Genomic DNA, 18985 nt, shown 5'->3' on the forward strand with positions numbered 1-18985 from the left:
ATCCACTGGGGTCATGGATTTCTTATATGATCAAGAAACCTAATGACTGAGTAACATTAAACACAATAGAAAGCAACTTCTTAACAATGTAAAACTTTGCTGAATGATAAATAAATTGAAGATACAAAAATTTAGATTTGCATAAGAGGTATACAGGGGAAGGAAATTGCTTTTCAAATATAACATGTTCCTTAGTGAATTCACAAACAGACTTTAAACTAGCAAGTTCCCCTAGTATATTTCAATATAATTCTATTTGTAAAAATTATGATTATTCAGCTTTTAGAAGCCATAACTATTAAGCAAAGCAAAGTACAAATGCAGAAGCACAAGATGTATTATATTTCCCTAAACTTCACTTCTGGCTTCTTAATAAATGTGATTGAATTCCACATTTATTTGCCAAAGATCTTAAAAGTAATTTTAGTTTAATAGCTAACCTTCTAGTGATGTGTTACATTTTACAGAGGCACTCACTACAGTGCTATAAAAGACAACATTTTCCTGTATCAGTGTTTCTGGGTTTTAACTCTATCCCAGTCGGCATTAATTTGCCTAGTTTTTGACAGATAACATACTGTGCTCTGTGAGAGCCAAACTCAAACTCGGCACCGATATTCTAAAGAACTCCTGATATTGCAGACACTTCAACTTCAGATGTAATCCATCAGAGGTCCACTTTATTCTCTGAAATCCTCCTGAGTACTAGGCTAGCATGCCTTACCATACACCTTTTCCCCATTCATCTTGCTCATTTATACTCACATTAGGGAAAAAAATGAAACAGCCTCACAAAGATCCAAGGGTGGTTAAGAATCCAAACTGCAGTCACCATGAATAACAAAAGTTCTTAAAATGGCAACAGATCATTTTCCTTTCTCTTTATTAGTTTTCCTTTCTCTTTTGATGCTTACCCTAAATTGGAATATAGTCTCAAAATCTCAAAGCAGTTAGCAACTGAGACGGTTAACCTTTTAAATGCAATAGGTTCACTTGCTGTTTGCTTGGAACATCACTTTTCTCTCTTTCCACTCTAACAGTTTACTAGAAATCTGACAAGACAGGAACATGTGGAGGGCCCAGCCCCAACCACCAGTACCTTGATGGCCAGGCCTGCGGGAGTCAACTTCTCCACATTTCGCTCATTGAGGCAGTCTTCTCCCATCAAAGAAGTGAGGTGCTGCAGGCACTCTGCATGTCCCTGCGATGCGGCAACGTGTAAGAGATTGTTTCCACTTTCGTCATGAATTTTGTCTAGATTGTCGGCAGCTAGGTGTGGCTGTACACATAGTAAGATGAGGAAAACTTAAGTCAATAAAACAGAATGAGAAGCTGTGGGGGTTTTGCTCTGGGCCTTGGGAAGAAGAGATGAACTTCCAGAAGCCCTGGTGACAGTCACGGGGTTGTAATAAGTCAGAATTCCTTGCTATGAAAGCACAGGAATGCTCAAGTGACTTACGTTCATGGGAGACAGGCAACAGAGATGAGTCAACGAGTCTGTAGAGGCTCCAAGCCAGCTTTCTAACAACTCATGGCAACCAGCAGGTTTCTTGTCTGTCTCCTCCATTCCTGCTATGTTCTGAGGGCCAGACTCTGCTTTATTCCCTGTGGTAGGTTTGCTAAATGAATGAACTACCTGTCTTAACCATCTGCTTTGACTTGAGCTTTGGAGAGCTGGCTCTGATGGCAAGCCTCATGATGGGTGCTGTAGTCTGTGCTCCCCTGGGTACCTCCAAACACTTTCACCCCTAAACAAACTCCTGGGCATCTGGAAGCTATACTTGGACTCTGGTTTCTTCACCTTGAGTGAAGTTCAGTGCCCTGAGCGTGACTCATTGATAAAGACTGTTGGGTAAATTGAGAGGTGTTATCATTTGGGAAACATAAAAACATGGGAAAGATAAAAGAAAGGGATGAACCAGAGAGGAAGAGCCAGGAGAAATGGAAAAGACATTTTCAAGAGACCAAAAAAAAAAAAATTACTTAGTAAAATTGTTCAATGATATCATCCTATTATAACACTAAAATTTGTGGTATTAGACCAAGTGCATTACATTTATCTATGCATAGCTTTACCATGAGTAGAATCACATGGCCAAGATGTGATGATTTTCCTTGAATGAGACTTTAATTAACACCACAGTGTCAGCTCAGGTTTACTACTGTTTGATCCATGTCTGGAAGCCAGGAAAGAACAATGTAGGCAGATGGAATGTGATTTCAGTTTAATTTTCTCTGAGCCTAAGCAGAACAGACTTTTCTTACATCATGTTACTCTGTGTCTAGAGTCTCTGGAAAAGCTTCTTCATGCTCCCTAGACATGCAGACCTGGAACTAAATAAAAACTCCATGTGGGTCAGAGGGCAATCAAGCTCTAGGGTAAGTCTCTATCTGCAAAAGCTTTCAAACATCCTGGTCCAAGTCTTCTGAATAATGATCAGGATAAAACAGAAGACCCTCTGTTCATATATCTGGCAATTCCCCATCAGCAAGGAACTGACATCCCCACAAATAACTCAGTGAGAGCATTGGGAACCATTTGAAAAGCAAAAGGAAAGACATTAACATTCATATTTTTTAAAGTGCTGGGCTTTTTTGGGTTTTGCTTTTACTTTAGAGTACATGTCCTTATTACAGTTGAATTCATGCACAGTTCAAGTGAAATAATACTCCCTCTATAGCCATTTGTTTTTCCTTATATTAAACACCTTTTAATTTTAAAATTCCAAAGTCACATCGCCCAACTAAAGCCATGAGCAGAGATTAAACAAAAATTGGAACAAAAGCATCATCATTCTGTTACTGGTGAATGGAATTGATAGAATTGGAGTTCTAGATGGTTAGCGTGTATATTGAATTAGTTCATACTCACCAGGAGAGATATTTGCCCTTCTTTAACAATGTTCAAGATGCTTTTTACTTTTTTCAGGTACTCGTTCCTTTCTTCAGGTCCCTGGGAGCTGGTCCAGTTCATGCCACCAATCTGCTCCTCTAGTTTGGGGTCTGTTGCCGAGGACTGCAGATGGAAGGCCCTGAGCTGGCAATCTGGTGCCATTGCCTTGTCAACTTTCCGACTGTGAGGATCACTGAAGGTCTTGTGTAGAAAGTCCTTACCCTGGTTTTCAGGCTCATAAGCAGAGCCACTTTTAACAAGAGGAGGAGAACTCTCTGATTCTTCAGGGGAGAGCTTCTGTTGGTCCTGGACAACAGAGGATGCTTTTCTCAAGTGAGGGCTTTTCACAGGAGAAAGGACACAAAATGGTGTCATGTTAGACGGGGAGCTCTCAGCACTTCCGGTAGGGCAAGCTTTGCCGGAAAGGCCATTAATGCTTGTGCATAAACCCAAAATTCTTTTTTCCGAAGTCGCCTTGGTGAAAGAGGCCAGCTGCTGACTGGATTTGATGTAAGGCACGTCAAGAATCTCATCCATGTCGAGGTCATAATGTTCCAGCTCCCCCAGCAGGGTGCTGGGTTCCGTGCTCTTCCTCTGGGGGCTGCCCTCGACAGCTCTGGGGCCAAGCTCCTCGGGTTGGGGGCCTGGGTCAGGATCATTCCCTTTCTGGTACTCTGCCTTTTGGTTCTTTTGGTCATCACTTTCATTGTTCTCCAGAGTCTCTGGCTGGTGTTTCAATGGGGACACTCTTTTCACTGGGCGGAACTTACTATACACATCGGCGATTCCTGTGGGCTTCTGCGTGTTTGTAATAAGAGTTGAGACACCACAATTCCAGCCAGAGCTAGACACTGTTTTAAAATAAATTAAGAGAGGGGACTATTAAATTGAAACACTGAAAATAGCATGGCCATGTAGGCAGACACGATCCTCTCAAGTTGTGCTCAAAGGAAGTCTGGGTATTAAGGAACAATTTAAGAGAGAATGTAGACCATAAAACAGTTTGTACTTACCCTTGAAAAACAGTGAATGCTAAAAGAAAGTTACCACGTATTGGCTTAGAATTAATTCATGTAGAAATAATAGTAGAAGCAAATAGCAAAAGAAAACAAACCCAGATAGACACTCTGTTTTATTCCCTGAGTGGTTGCACCTCCCTGACAGTATGTTGATACTTGTCACCACTCTGAAAAACAGAATTGGAGGACAGGATCCTTTGCATTTAATAAACTTCCAAACTAATTCAGGGAGAGAAGGTATGTACCTGCATTTGTGCACACACACATAGGTATACCCTTAGAGCTCATGAAGTCTTGGAGAAAGAAGGGGTAAATGATTTAATACTGGGCAAACTTAAACTGAGAACTACTGAGTGATTCCCTAGGTGATCTGTTAGATGGATCAGGGAAAGAACAGGAAGGCATGGAATGGTCAGGACTGGCTGGACCGTGGGAGATAAGGCACAGTGGAGTTCATCCCACCCTAGACTGATTAGTATCCAAGTCAACCATAGCTCATGGGCATTTGACAGTGCTTTGTGGCATATGACCAGCAACATAACACACTGCCACGCCACAAGGGAACATGCTCTTTTAGAGTCACTGCTGCCCTCCGTCGTTTGGAAAGCTGGAAATAACAGGAGGAAGTTGCAAAGGGAGGGTGAAGCAGGCAGGCTAGTATTTTTTTTTCCCCCTTCTCATTTCTGTGCAAAGTTGATAAAGATTGTATAGTCTGTGTTTGAGTGTCTGGTTGGGATGACGTGTCAAGTGAAACAGCAACACATGAGAGGTGAAAGACAAACACCACCTCCTTCCACAGGGAGCCTCATATGACCAGCTGCCCCTGCCTCCCCTCAGAGGCTGACCGAGCAATGGCCTCCTCCCTCGGCCTCGATGATACAGCTTCCTGTCTGGGACAGTCCTCTGACTAGACAGATGACCCTGCACCCTGGTAACTTGCAGGCCACTGATTTATGGACTCTTACTCCTTTCCCACTTAGTTTATACCATCCTCCACCAAAGGGGTGAGGTTTCAGGATACGCCTTCCCACTTGGCATCTCCCATCTCTGTCTCCTCTAGAACGGCAGCGGGTGGGAAGGGTTTAAACCAAAGTACCTGTGTGTGTCTGTTCTTTGCCGGTGAGCACAACCCAAAAATGGGCTTCCCAGGTGGTGCGGTGGTAAAGAATTCCACCTGCCAACAGAGGAGATGCAAGAGACGGGGGTTCGATTCCTGGGTTGAGAAGATCCCCTGGGGGGAGAAATGGCAACCCAGTCCAGTATTCTTGCCTGGAGAATCCCATGGACAGAGGAGCCTGGTAGGCTACAGTCCATGGGGTCTCAAAGAGTTGGACACAATGGAGTGACTGAGTACACACACACACACAAACACACACACACACACAGCACAACCAAAAACTAAAGGAACCTGAGAGGAACGTATATTCGGGACTGTAACTTCTGCAATAGCCCCTGCTATCACTGATTCTTGGGGTGAAAGTAGCATACAGATGATTTAAAGTTCCCTAAATTTAGACCTGGCCATTCTTCTTCCTACTACAGTGTGTTCTCAAAGGATTCCGGTAAGTTCCAGAGTCAAAACAAAATGAGAGTGAGAGTTCTAAGCCTGAATGCTAGATACCTATTGGTGGGTGAGTTTTCCCCCTAAGTGGACCACAACTTTGCTTGTGTCTCAGAGGGTCTGCACAAAGCAATCCTTCTCTGAGGACTTTCAGGAACCTACGAGAACACTGTCAGCTGTGGAGTGAGGCCAGGATTCTGTCTAATAAGAACGTGAAGTCACTCAGTCGTGTCCGACTCTTTGCGACCCCATGGACTGTAGCCTACCAGGCTCCTCTGTCCATGGGATTTTCCAGGCAATAGTACTGGAGTGGATTGCCATTTCCTTCTCCAAGGGATCTTCCCAACCCAGGGATCGAACCCAGGTCTCCCACATCATAGACAAATGAAACGGGTGTTAATTGAGAATATTCCAGAAGGGGAGGTATCTAGATGCTCTTAAGCTGCTGCTCCTCTGCCTTTAGCTAACTCTGGTTCTTACATGTATACAGTTCTTGACACAGAGCAGACAATTAACAAATGCTAGTATCTGAGTTTGAATCTCACTCTGTACAACACAGTAAATTTCTTTAAAAATGCCCAAAGTGCATCCTTCTGAGGGATTCACAGCTTAATTTCACAGGGAACGAAAGTCCTTTTAATAAACTCAGAGGAGCGATAATCACCGAGAGCTGGATTTTCTAGTTATTTATGAAATGTAAATATGCAAAGGCAAAGACTAATTCCAACTGGTCCATTATAAATTTCAAAGTCTTTCTATCCTTTATATGTCCTTTTGCCCTATAAAATGTAAAGCTAAAAAAATTAATGCCTGCCAGAAATTCTTGCCAAGCCTTTAACTCTTCCTTTCAAGAACACATGGTTACTTACTTTTTTAAAAGAGCAGAGAAACAGTGGACACAGAGTTTATAATATGTAAATATGCCTTTAATTTTATCCATCAATTATCTGAAAAGCTTATAGTAGAATATATATATATTCCTTAACATTTCTGAGATATACACTTATTATTAGGGACAGCATTTGCTCATATATTGCCAACTACCTTCATGTTTTTGGAACTTCTTGATAATGTGAATCTCAGGATGTAATAAAAAAATTTTCAAGCCACATAACTTAGTGGGCCAGTACAACGAGACCATTGTACCAATGTATTTATGTATCATATAAGGTCGTGGGTTCAAAGGGCTACTCTTTTATGTTGGCTTTATTTACATGTGAAATTTTTTCCAAGTGATACAGGGAAATGGATACCATATGTTTCCCAGCTGTTTTCTTCTGACAGGGGCCATTAAGAATGCTCTATGGAAATGAATTCTGTCTGAATCTTAAGAAAACACTTCTTTCCACAGAAGAGCCTAGAAACTGAAGACTGGGCATCAACATTAGGCTTGTTGTCCTCCTTATTCAAACCTATGGTTTTTTTTTTTTTTAGGTTGAGTGTGAAATCTGTGCTTTTTAGTCTCTGTCTTGACTTCCTGGGAAAAAAAGCCCAGTTAGAAAAAAATGGATTAGATGACAAGTTTTCATGAGAATGCTCTCATTTATTACCATATACTTGTCTGAGAAGTAAAATTTTGTTTATATACAAAAGATAAAACTCAATTAGTTTCTTTCTCCTAAGCTGGGAAAATGGGCATTTTAAGCATAACATCATTGCCCTTAATGACTGACAAGATTTTCACTTCCAATTCGACAAGTCTACCAAAAATTCCACTTATACTGTTGTTCTATGCCAACACCATAATAAGTTTCTTACAATGCATGGAAACAAAGATCAGACTAACTATGGTTACTAGGAAGACTTTTAGGCTAAATTTGTTTCCTGGAAATCATGAATAAACAATTCACATGTTAAACTTTAAATCTCTGAAAATCTGATCTATTACCTTATGAGATCTTTACAAGCTCTGTAAGAACACAGTCTGTGTCTAATTTCTCTCTATCCGTCAAAGCACCCAGGAAATTCCTTTATACGAGTAGGTTCTCAGTGACTTTTTGGTACAGTGGATTCATTTTCAACATCTTATGAAAGGAAACATATAAAATACACCTTAAACCAGTCCTGATTATGGCACACATTTTCTAAATGGTCAGTAGGTGAATGGAAGTGCATTTGAGGCTGACTTATAGGCCATAATTCCCTCTCCTAATCTAATTGGCACTTGGAATGTCTCCGATCTCCAGCAGGGTGTTTCCAACTGCCTGCTGACCATCTACAGGTCACCATGTCTTCAACAAGCATCTAACGTGAGCCCACGTCATGCAGGTATGTTTAACAGGTAGAATGTTCTGATCCAGGGGTTGTATCGCCTTCCACACTGGCCTGCTTTCTCCTTTCCACTTCCTTATCCAACACACACCCTCTCTCTCTCTATTCCATCTTCTCTAAATGTATTCCGGAATCATATGACCATGTATGCTGGCTCCCAAGCAAACTACCTCCAAGGCATCACTGATCTATTTCTTTTTTTAAATTAACTTCTGTTGGAGTATAGTTGGCTTACAATGCTGTGTTAGTTTCTGCTGTACAGCAAAATGAATCAGTTGTGCATATACGATATCCACTCTTTTTTAGATTCTTTTCCCATATAGGTCATTGCAGAGTAGTAACTAGAGGTCCCTGTGCTATACAGTAGGTTCTTAGTAGCTATCTATTTCACATAAACATGTGTATATGTCAAATCCCAACTTCCCAATCTATCCTTCCCTCCCTTTCCCTCTTGGTAACCACAGTTTGTTTTCTACATCCGTGACTCTATTTCTGTTTTGTAAATAAGTTCATTTGTACCATTTTTATTTTAGATTTCATGATCCAGCAATCCCACTCCTGTGCATATATCTGAAGAAAACCATAATTCAAAAAGATACACGTACCCCAATGTTCACTGCCGAACTATTTACAATAGCCAGGACATGAAAGCAACCTAAATGTCCACTGATGGATGAATGGATAAAGAAGATGTGGTACATACATGCAATGGAATATTACATGACCATAAAAAATAATGAAATAACCCCATCTGCAGTGACATGGATGGGCCTAGAGCCTGTCATACTGAGTAGAGTAAGTAAAAGACAAATATCATATGATATCGCTTATATGAGGACCCTTCTCTTTTATGATCCCTGCCCCTCAGCCCTTAGGCAGCAAGTCTTACTGATCCTCAATCCTTCTCTAATTTGGTCCCTTGCTTCATCTTACCACACTGACTAGACCACACTGAGACCTTCCCATAGTCTGTGCAGGGTTCTGTCTACTTCTTAGGTTTTCCTTTTTGATCTCCTATTCAGATAAGTCTGATTTTGTCACTTCTTAATTTAGAAACTTTGAGGTGGCCTTGTACTGCCTAAAACAATATTCCCCCACTATGGGGGAGGCATATCCCAGTGCACAGAAACCATGCTAAATACCCCTGATTTAAAGAATAAGCAAGCTTCTCACTTTTCAACTCTTTCTTCTTCTTAATTTAAGAACTCTGTTAGGTGCTACAATGACTTTAACTCCTCCCCCAAACTTACAAACTCCTTTCAGAATAATGAGACTGTGGGCCTTCACCTCAGAGACTTTCATTAGCAAAGAGTTCACAGAAACACTTTATTTCTATCCCATTTTAATGATGTCCTTGAATTTACTATGACACCAATTTTCCACTTACAACACTGACCTAAAGTTTCTCTTAAAAACAAATATGCTAAAAATAAGTGGTCTTAGAAAAACAGGTTTAAAATAATAATACAAGTGGTTTACAGGTAAAACAAAAATGGCAGAGAAAACTTTACATGTACCCATGTTGCAGAAACGATACTTGAACAACTAAGTTTTGACGAACCTTCTACTTTCAGGATAGTAGCTAAATTCTTGAGCATTCTTTATTTTCTAAGTTATCTTCTCATCTCAGCACCATTATTCCCATATCACTCACTTTCCTCTGCCTTTCCATCGCTAAACTCACCCTTTCTGGATGCCCCATATCCTTCTTTCATTCTCCCTCCTTGTGGAGAGTACCCCTGCCCCATGAGGCCTTTGCTGCCTTCTCTGCCTGTTCTTGCCTGGAGAATCCCAGGGACGGGGGAGCCTGGTGGGCTGCCATCTATGGTGTCGCATGGAGTCGGACACGACTGAAGTGACTTAGCAGCAGCAGCAGCAGCTGCTGAGATGGAAGCTCATCTGCCAAGATTCCCCTCATGTGTTACCTCCTTGGTTCACTTCCTCTGACTTTCCCAGATAACTGTTGTCCCTTGCTTCTCAGTGCCCTGAGATAGACTTGCCCATACTGAGAGTCAGGCATTTATAAAGCTCTGTTTCAACAATTCACTTGAGCATCTGTCTCACCTTCTCTACTGAGAGTCTCTTAAAGACTGCTTATGAACCAATCTGTTAATAACAGCCCTCTCTCAAGCACAGCATGTCACAGATACAGGGACCAAGGACTAAACCTTTTAAAAAAATGAATAAATGAATGAAGGGAGGAGAGAGGGCATTGCACAGGGGGGACAAAGGTACAAAAGAACATGCTAGACCAAAGATGCAAAGTATACTACATACATATGAGTCTTGTCACAGTGAGTCACTCCTGCCCACATTTTAGACACATTGAATGTGTTGAATATTTCAAAGACAGTCTTGGTAAAGCTACTGAAGATGTGCTATGTATTATTTTCAAGTATTTCCTAAGTTCTAAGCCAAAATTGCTTCATCTGTAAAATAAAGGGGTTAGACACATGATGGCTAAGACCTGACCCACCTCTAAATTTCTATGACTGTATGGAAAGTCTACAAATAACAGGGCTCTTTATTCTGAGTGACTCACTATGAAACACTATAATTCTTCTGGATCCATGTCTTTCAACAGATCCTCACAAATTTATAATTATGAGGCTAAGCTGATTGCTGACACAGAACAACTCTTTGGCTCTTGGGACTGATAAATTAGTATTTTCTTAGGAAGATAATGTACAGTTTGCAATTGCAACGGTGGATCCAATTTTTGAGACTGAACGTCAGTGCTGGCTCCCAAAATGTCTATTTTACTTCTAAATATGGAGTTATGTGTCCATACTAGAAAATTAGCTTTAGACATCAAGAAGAAAAAGGGGATATCTTTATGATAAAATACTGTTTTCTTGCTATTTATTGTTAAAAGGTAAAGGAATACTATTTTCCTTGAGAAACAAAACAATCAGCTTTAGCTGTAATTGCCTTAACATGTACACAACAATGCCCTTCACATCTACAGCTACTGGAAACCCAGGCATCTTCAAGGACATGACTTCAAAGTTCTCCAAGAGGCCATTTCCCTCCACTTCTATACCTAAGAGAGGGATATCAATGAAAGATCAGGAGGATCAATGCTAGAGTCAAGTTTCCTGAATCCAATGTAAATAAAATCCATCATGGGCCCACTTATCAAAAACACTTCAAGTTCCAAAGAGTGGTGACAGGTGACTTACATCATCTCATGACAAATGAAGAAGGATACATAGCCTGACTGAAGATTACTTGCTGAGTACTCTCTGTACCATCCGTGGGGACTAGATTGGAACCTGAACTAAGAAAGGGTTAACTTTGAATCTGGAGCATTGTGTCAGGCCACGATGTTGGGAAGAGCTGGTGGAAGTGAGGAACACATGTTTCTGGAACGTCCCCATGGAGTTGTCTTCTCATCCCTTTCACTGGTGCCACAGACCCTTTATTGAGCATGCTGTGAGGCTGAGGGGAAAGTATAGAGGATTTTCTTATAAAAATACCAACCGAAAATTTATTCACATTGAGAGTTAAAATATTAATGGAAAAGATTCATTGATTTGGTTCTCAACTTCCTGAATTTAAGTGGCTGCTGATACCAAGCAGCTGTAGAAAGGGTCAGATTCCAGTTTTGTAATTCCCAGCCCTGCCCTGAACTGTCAAGACCTGCTCACATCACTTTGTGCCCCATCTGCACACATCTATTTGTTGGGTGAAAACTCATAGGAATACTCAAAATCCCTTACTACCTGGATAGAAAAGATACTTCTTCACCAAAGATGTATGTTCTATCATGAAATGTGACATAATATTTTTACTACTTAAAATGTTTGGACCTTTTAAAAGTATGGTCCCTATAAAAGAGCAGTGGGTGATTCTCAAGAAAGTACATGGTTTTAGTTATTCTGTTACCTAAAATGGCTTCCCAGGTGGTTCAGTGATAAAGAACCTCCTGCCAGTGCAGCAGACTCAGGTTTGATCCCCAGGTCTGGAAGATCCCTGGGTCTGGAAAATTCCCTGGAGAAGGGAATGGCAACTCGCTCCAGTATTCTTGCCTGGGAAATCCCACGGACAGAGGAGCCTGGTGGGCTCCATGAGGTCTCAAAGAGTCTGATAGGAAAGCATGTTGACCTTCACTCTGACATCAGCAAAACCTTTTGAGTGGATTAACTCTTGTATCCACTCTAAGCCCATTACCAGGTTTCCTTTTTTTTCCCTCTCTCAGTGCTAAGTTGTAGAGAGAGATACACATCCACGCAGGGTACAAAGGCTCAGAAAGCAGAGAAGTGTGGAGACAGGGGAGAGCTTGCTCAGCATGGTTTCTGGAAAGTGCAGAACCACGCTTACCAGTTTTAACTGAAGGTGGCGATGTTTTACAGTGCTGATCTGTCAAGGCCAGGAAACATCAAGAGACTGCTCCTTGCTAAGAGAACAAGAGGCAGAGGGGGTGGGCAGGGCAGGGGATGGGGGTTGAAAAAGATCCCCATCCTCTACCCTCTACTCGACAGCTCCAACAGATGGCTGGCTCCCAGAATGCCATCAGTAAAGTTTTCTCTGTATGAAGTCACGTATCCACATTAGGAATACAGCTTTAGATACAAGAAGAGAAAAGGGTGTACACATCTTTAGGATGCAAGAGTGTTCTCCCACTTTTTAAAAACTAAACATTAAATGAACTCTATTTTCCAGAAAAAAGTGTTCAGTGTATGAACTCTGGTCCCATTTTGAGGGGGAAGCACTTAAAGGTCTGGAAGGGTGGAGAAATGAGAGGAAGAAGTAGCCTGGCCTGCAGCCCCCGTTTTCACTAGGGTCTGCCCACCTGAGCTGGTGGGGCCCCGGCAAAGCTCTCCATTACAAGGCTGTGGAGAGAACAGGGCAGGTACAGGGAATGCAGCAAAGAGCAGACAGAGGCTCGTCCGGGACAAAGCCGAGCAGAGCCGCGTTCCTCTCTGTCCACTGCGGCTCAGCACACACTTCTCAGGCACTGTTATAAACTATCAGAAAATAAAAAACCTCTCCAGTTTCTTAATTAGAACTTTCCTAAAATGTCCTCCATCTTTAAATTGCTAACACAGTATGTTGGTGTAAAACCTCCTATGTTTCTGACTACAAGGCAAGTGTATGATTTCACTAGATGTTTTCATAGCAACTGCAGAGGGTGAGTGGTGCCTCTGTTCTTCTCACTTGAATATAAATGTGAACTAGGAGAATTTTAAGCGTTATATGGAAAGTTACACACTATGCTGACTGCTCAACCAGGACTGAGATTCCTGGACTTCAACTTTCTTTCCGTAATACCACAGAACTGCCTTATCAAAATGAAAAGCATCCCCTAAACATGTGATCCACATTTTTTTTTCTATTTGGGTCACATGTGGGCAATGGAATCCTAGACACCAGTAATAAAACCTGGTTGTACTCATTTCAGATTCACTTTAGTCTAAATCCCTAACTGTATACTCTATCTATAGATTTTGGTAACCACTGACTATGAAGTAACATTAGTAAAATGGCTTTTAATAACAAGTTTTCTTAGAAACAGTTGAGTAGAAGAATTTCCCTACTTTGTTTATCTTTAATGGCATCAGCCTAAATTTAGAGTCATCTTATCACCGAGAATTAGTTCTGAATTCAGCTGCCAATTCCTTCAACTGATTAAAGGTGGCAATTTCTTTGCAGTATAAGCAAGAGATACAAGAATAGGATAACACTTATTCAGAAGTGCTAAAGTAACTGGTAGAATGTTAAAAGGCTCTTACAGGGTCCATTCATTCTACAAACATCTGTTGAATGTTCTCTGTGCACACGGTTCTAGGGGTTTAGAGGGGAACGAAACAGACATAATCATTGTCCGTAGAGGGCAAGCCAACAGGCAGGCAAGTACACAGATGAATGAGAAATTACAAAATGCAAAGTGCTCTGATGGAACAGAGAACAGATGAGAAGCCTCATCATGGCAATGATAGGTCCTAAGCCAAGATCTGAGGATGAGAACACAATTACTTGAGGGTAAGATGAGAATTACAATTCTCATCTTTCTCCTGCGGGGAAAATATAGGATAAGAGATGATTTTGTGGAGATCTGGGTAGAAGGAAGCCCATCCTCAAATGTTTGATGCCAGACAGAATCTGGCAGGTTTCATAGTTCTCATACCTAGAGCAGAGTGAGGCAGGGTGAAGGAGAGCAAAGATGAAGCTAGGCAAGGTTGCCAGGGGCCGATTCATTTGAGGGTTTTATTGACCACAAAAAGGAGTTTGGTTTATATTTTAAGTGAAATGGGGTATTCTTAGGGGCGTTCCACAGAGAATAAAAGGGTCTGTTTTACATTTTTTATAATTTTATTTATTATTTATTTATATATTGGCTATTTAATAAATATTTATATATTTATCAAATTTAAATAATTTTATTTATTTATTTATTTATAAATATATATATTTATATATTGTCTTCACTGCTTTGCTAGAACAGGTGCTATTCTTTGTCGTCACGGTCCTCAGACTTCTCATTGTGGTGGCTTCCCTTGTGGAGCAAGGGCTCCAGGCACACAGGCTTCAGGAGCTGTAGCACACAGGCTTCGGAGAAGGCAATGGCACCCTACTCCAGCACTCTTGCCTGGAAAACCCCATGGACGGAGGAGCCTGGTGGGCTGCCGTCTATGGGGTCACACAGAGTCGGACACAACTGAAGCGACTTAGCAGCAGCAGCAGCAGCGGCATACAGGCTTGGTAGTTGGAGTTCACTGGTTTAGTTGCTCTGTGGCATTTGGGATCTTCTTGGACCAGATTTAAATCCTTGTCCCCTGCATTGGCCGGCAGATTCTTATCCACTATCTACCAGGGAAGTCCAACTTTATATTTAAAAATACATCTTTGTGCCTACTTGGTGGAAACATGGGGTGGTAGAATTGATGGTGAAGAAAGAAGTGAGACTAGTTCATGGTTGTTAACTCAGATGAAATGTAAGGGTGGCTTAAGTCAGGGCTTCTCAAACTTGAGGGCTTCCCTTGTGGCTCAGCTGGTAAAGAATCCATCCGCAATGCGGGAGACCTGGGTTCAATCACTGGGTTGGGAAGATCCCCTGGTGGGAATGGCTACCCACTCCAGTATTCTGGCTTGAGAATTCTATGCATTGTATAATCAGTCCATGGGGTCTGGTCACAAAGAGTCGGACATGACTGAGTGACTTTCACTTTCACCTTCTCAAACTTGCATCTGCACAAAGGATTGGCCTGGAGAGCTTGGTAGGATGCAGATTCTGATGTGGGAGTCTGGAGCAGGGCCGAGTCTGCATTTCTAACAGGCTTACGGGTGGTGCTGACCGTGCTTGGTTCTGGCTCCAGATCGCACTGTGAGACGCGAGGGCCTGAGCAATCAGTGCCGTGGAAGGGTCTGGATTTTTGTAGATGATTCTTTACTGCCTCTGAGAATCCTTCAACTATGAGATTCTAGTATCCTGTTTCTATTACATGACTTTCAAATTTTTTTCTTAGGGGAAGAGTCAGGGCAAAGGAGCTAAGTGGACAAAGCGCGTCCGTTCATTTTAAATAGGAAGAAAGAGCCCACTGGGAGACTAAAGAAAAAGGATAAGCTCTCAGCCAGAAGTGGGGTGCTCTCTGAGATGCTGAGAAACTCCAAAATCAGTAATGATGCTCCCCTCCCCAGTCATACCATTGCTGTGATTGTGAAGGCGGGGCAGGGAAAATCCCTCCTCCCTTATGATGGAGTGACTTCTGAGGAGGAAGTCACCTGGGGGCTGCACAAGGTCAAAAGCACTCAGGTTCTGTACCAGTTTTCCCATGACCCTGGGCTTCATTTTTTCCCCTACCTCCCTCCATGATGCTTATCTCCCTGAGTTCTCACCCTTCCTTACTGGGATTCCCTTGAACTCTTTTCTACCAAGAGGAGATTTCTCCACCAGTTTTGAGTTCAGTAAAACCAAAATGGGGGGATGAGACTGGGTCTCTGCCCTGAATTTTTCTCCCTCTCTGACAATGCCTCATTCCTGACTTTCTTAACTGCACAACCTTCTAGACAATCAGGGAGGTGCAGGGCTTATATCCATGGCTAAGCAAAGGGAAGAAATATTCAAGTAAAGAAGGGGAAAAGATGCAATGTATTTAATCTCTGCCACTGCCAGCCCTTTACATTATTTTTGACAAGAGTTTTATTTTTAACTTCTCTATCACCCCCTGGTTCCTATCTTTCCCTGTACTGACTTCATATTCTTTCTTTCAGAAACATAAGCTAAATATGGGGTTATGTGTTAATCCGTAAGTGTTAATGGATTAAAAGCAGACAGAGGGGGCAGCTCTGTTTTCCTAAGATCTGTGGTTCATTCAAAGTGATGGCCATACACATTTTGTAACAGCAGAAAAAAGCAGTGGATAAAATGGCCCTTACATCATGGTGACAACCATACAAAAAATACGCCTCATGAAAAAATGCTAGAAAGAAATACAGTGATTTTGTTTTGGTGGCATGGTTAATTGTAGCTTTTACCTACCATTTAAAAAATGAATTATGTCACCATTATAATTATAATTTTGTTAAAAAAAATAAAAAATGACTAACATGCTCACCTATATGCTTTACTGTATGTAAATTTTTACTGTGGTTAAACAAGACATTTGTCATAAATGTCAGATTCTTTGCCATATCAGGTTGAAGTGTTCATTTTTTTGCCTGAGATCTTAACAAATCTGTTTCGCAATTCTTTGAGTTCATTTTATATTAGATCATGTGAAATGGATTAGTTAGCAGGCTTTCAATTTAAACTTCTATACCAACTTTCGTTTTCATGCTTTTAGGGAAACCTTAATAATATATAAACAGGAGGTTTATATATTTAGCATCATTAGCTATACCACAGCAGCACTGAAAGGATAAATTTCATGTCAATATATTATTTTTGGTGCTAGCCAAATCCTTGAAAAGTCTTAGAAAACCATGGATTTTCAAATGTTCAGGGTTTTTTTTTTTTCCACAAAATTTGCATGCACAAAGGCTAAAAATATAGCAAATTCATAAGGTTTCTAAATAAACATCCAAAATGACTTTTACCAGATACTAACTGGTTCCAAATAGGAAAAGGAATACGTCAAGGCTGTATATTGTCACCCTGCTTATTTAACTTCTATGCAGAGTACATCATGAGAAACACTGGGCTGGAAGAACCACAAGCTGGAATCAAGATTGCCGGGAGAAATATCAGTAACCTTAGATATGTAGATGACACCACCCTTATGGCAGAAAGCAAAGAGGAACTAAAGTGCCTCTTGATGAAGGTGAAAGAGGAGAGTGAAAAAGCTGGCTTAAAGCTCAACATTCAAAAATCGAAGATCATGGCATCCAGTCATTACTTCATGGCAAATAGATGGGGAAACATTGGAACCAATGATAGACTGTTGGGCTCCAAATCACTGTGGATGGTGACTGCAGCCATGAAATTAAAAGACGCTTACTCCTTGGAAGGAAAGTTATGACCAACCTAGATAGCATATTCAAAAGCAGAGACATTACTTTGCCAACAAAGGTCCATCTAGTCAAGGCTATGGTTTTTCCAGTGGTCATGTATGGATGTGAGAGTTGGACTGTGAAGAAGGCTGAGCGCCGAAGAACTGATGCTTTTGAACTGTGGTGTTGGAGAAGACTCTTGAGAGTCCCTTGGACTGCAAGGAAATCCAACCAGTCCATTCTGAAGGAGATCAGCCCTGGGATTTCTTTGGAAGGAATAATGCTGAAGCTGAAACTCCAGTACTTTGGCCACCTCATGCGAAGAGTTGAGTCATTGGAAAAGACTCTGATGCTGGGAGGGATTAGGGGCAGGAGGAGAAGGGGACAACAGAGGATGAGATGGCTGGATGGCATCACTGCCTCGATGGATGTGAGTCTGAGTGAACTCCAGGAGTTGGTGATGGATAGGGAGGCCTGGCGTGCTGCGATTCATGGGGTTGCAAAGAGTGGGACACAACTGAGCGACTGAACTGAACTGAACTGAACTTTAAAAAGTATGATTTTTCTTTACTCAAATGGTCATACCAGTGATCTTCTCTACTATTTAGGTACTGAAATCCTTTCAGTGTCTCTTCTCAAACACACCCCAAGGCCATTTATTACTGTTACATAACCAAGTTTCCCAACCTTAGCACAACTAAGTTCTCCGATGCAAAACTGCATTAATATTTATCTGCCTTCTTTCATAAGAAAATTATATGAGCTGAGCAGATACATACTTGTAAGAATCACGAGACACTTAAACCATGAATTGAAACAAATGTGTATTTGAGTGTCCAATTAATTAAAAGAAACTCAAAGTCAATGAAATTGAATACATTTGATTTGAATACCATATGTCGATTTAACGCATTTAATCCTCATATGGAGGAAATGGAGAATAGAGTTAACACTCCCTGCCTTATTCTGTCGTCTTTCTCTACACGAGGAACAGGGATTAAGCAGAGAAAACATGCAAATGTTTTACAAATAACTCTCTCTTACAGGTGCAAAATTTTCAGACATAACATCCTTGGTGCTAATCCTTGCCTCACACCACTAGCCACGCACGGTTCCTGAGATCGCGACTATTCTTCAGCTGTTAAACTTCATAGGGGCTCTGCAGTCAGTAGACTTGCCTTCAAATGCGGAACTCTGGGAAAAGTATTTGTTCTCTGTGAGTCTCAGTTGCCTAGTCAATAAAATGGGCATTTATTTTCCTTATCAATAAAAAGACCATTAGTATAGTCTTTCCTGTGAGAATAATTTTGAAAGTAAAAGTGTAAAGTGTTTGTTGACCAGTTATGTGCAAATCTTTGCAACCCTATGGGCTGTAGTCTATCAGGCTCCTCTGTCCATGGAATTCTCCATGTAAGAATACTGGAGTGGGTTGCCATTCCTTTCTCCAGGGGGATCTTTCTGACCCCGGGATCAAACCTGGGTCTCCTCATCTCAGGCAGATTCTTCACTGTCTGAGCCACCAGGGAATTATTCTGAGGACAAATAAGCTGTGTTCAGAAGACCTTGCCTAATACCTGGTACACTGAGCACCTCAGACATACTGGGAGAACTCAGTAATACCTGGACAACTCCAAAAACACCAAAGTTTGTTCTCAGGCGCCTAAGTCCTAGTTGTTCTTCTTCCTCCTGCCTTCCTCTGGTATCTGCAATTTCTTCACATTTCTTTTCAAAACCTTTTTTGCTGACAAAAATTCTGTTTAGTCATACAGTGGCTCAGACTGTAAAGAATCTGCCTACAACGTGGGAGAC

The 18985-nt window shown here is 41.3% G+C and overlaps 1 protein-coding gene across 6 annotated transcripts in view; it reads right to left on the bottom strand.

Annotated features, from left to right (window-relative positions):
* The window catches only part of SNCAIP (synuclein alpha interacting protein), a 164221-nt gene that overhangs the window by 41560 nt on the left and 103676 nt on the right, over positions 1 to 18985 (bottom strand). For all 6 annotated transcript variants that reach the window (XM_070793263.1, XM_070793258.1, XM_070793259.1 and 3 more), the window contains 2 exons: positions 2873 to 3744; positions 1100 to 1279 (listed from right to left, as the gene is read on the bottom strand). In XM_070793263.1, coding sequence (XP_070649364.1) covers positions 1100 to 1279; positions 2873 to 3744 — 1052 coding nt within the window. The remainder of the gene's footprint in view (positions 1 to 1099; positions 1280 to 2872; positions 3745 to 18985) is intronic.

The sequence above is a fragment of the Bos indicus genome, chromosome 7, assembly GCF_029378745.1.
Source record: "Bos indicus isolate NIAB-ARS_2022 breed Sahiwal x Tharparkar chromosome 7, NIAB-ARS_B.indTharparkar_mat_pri_1.0, whole genome shotgun sequence".
Classification (NCBI taxonomy): Eukaryota; Metazoa; Chordata; class Mammalia; order Artiodactyla; family Bovidae; genus Bos; species Bos indicus.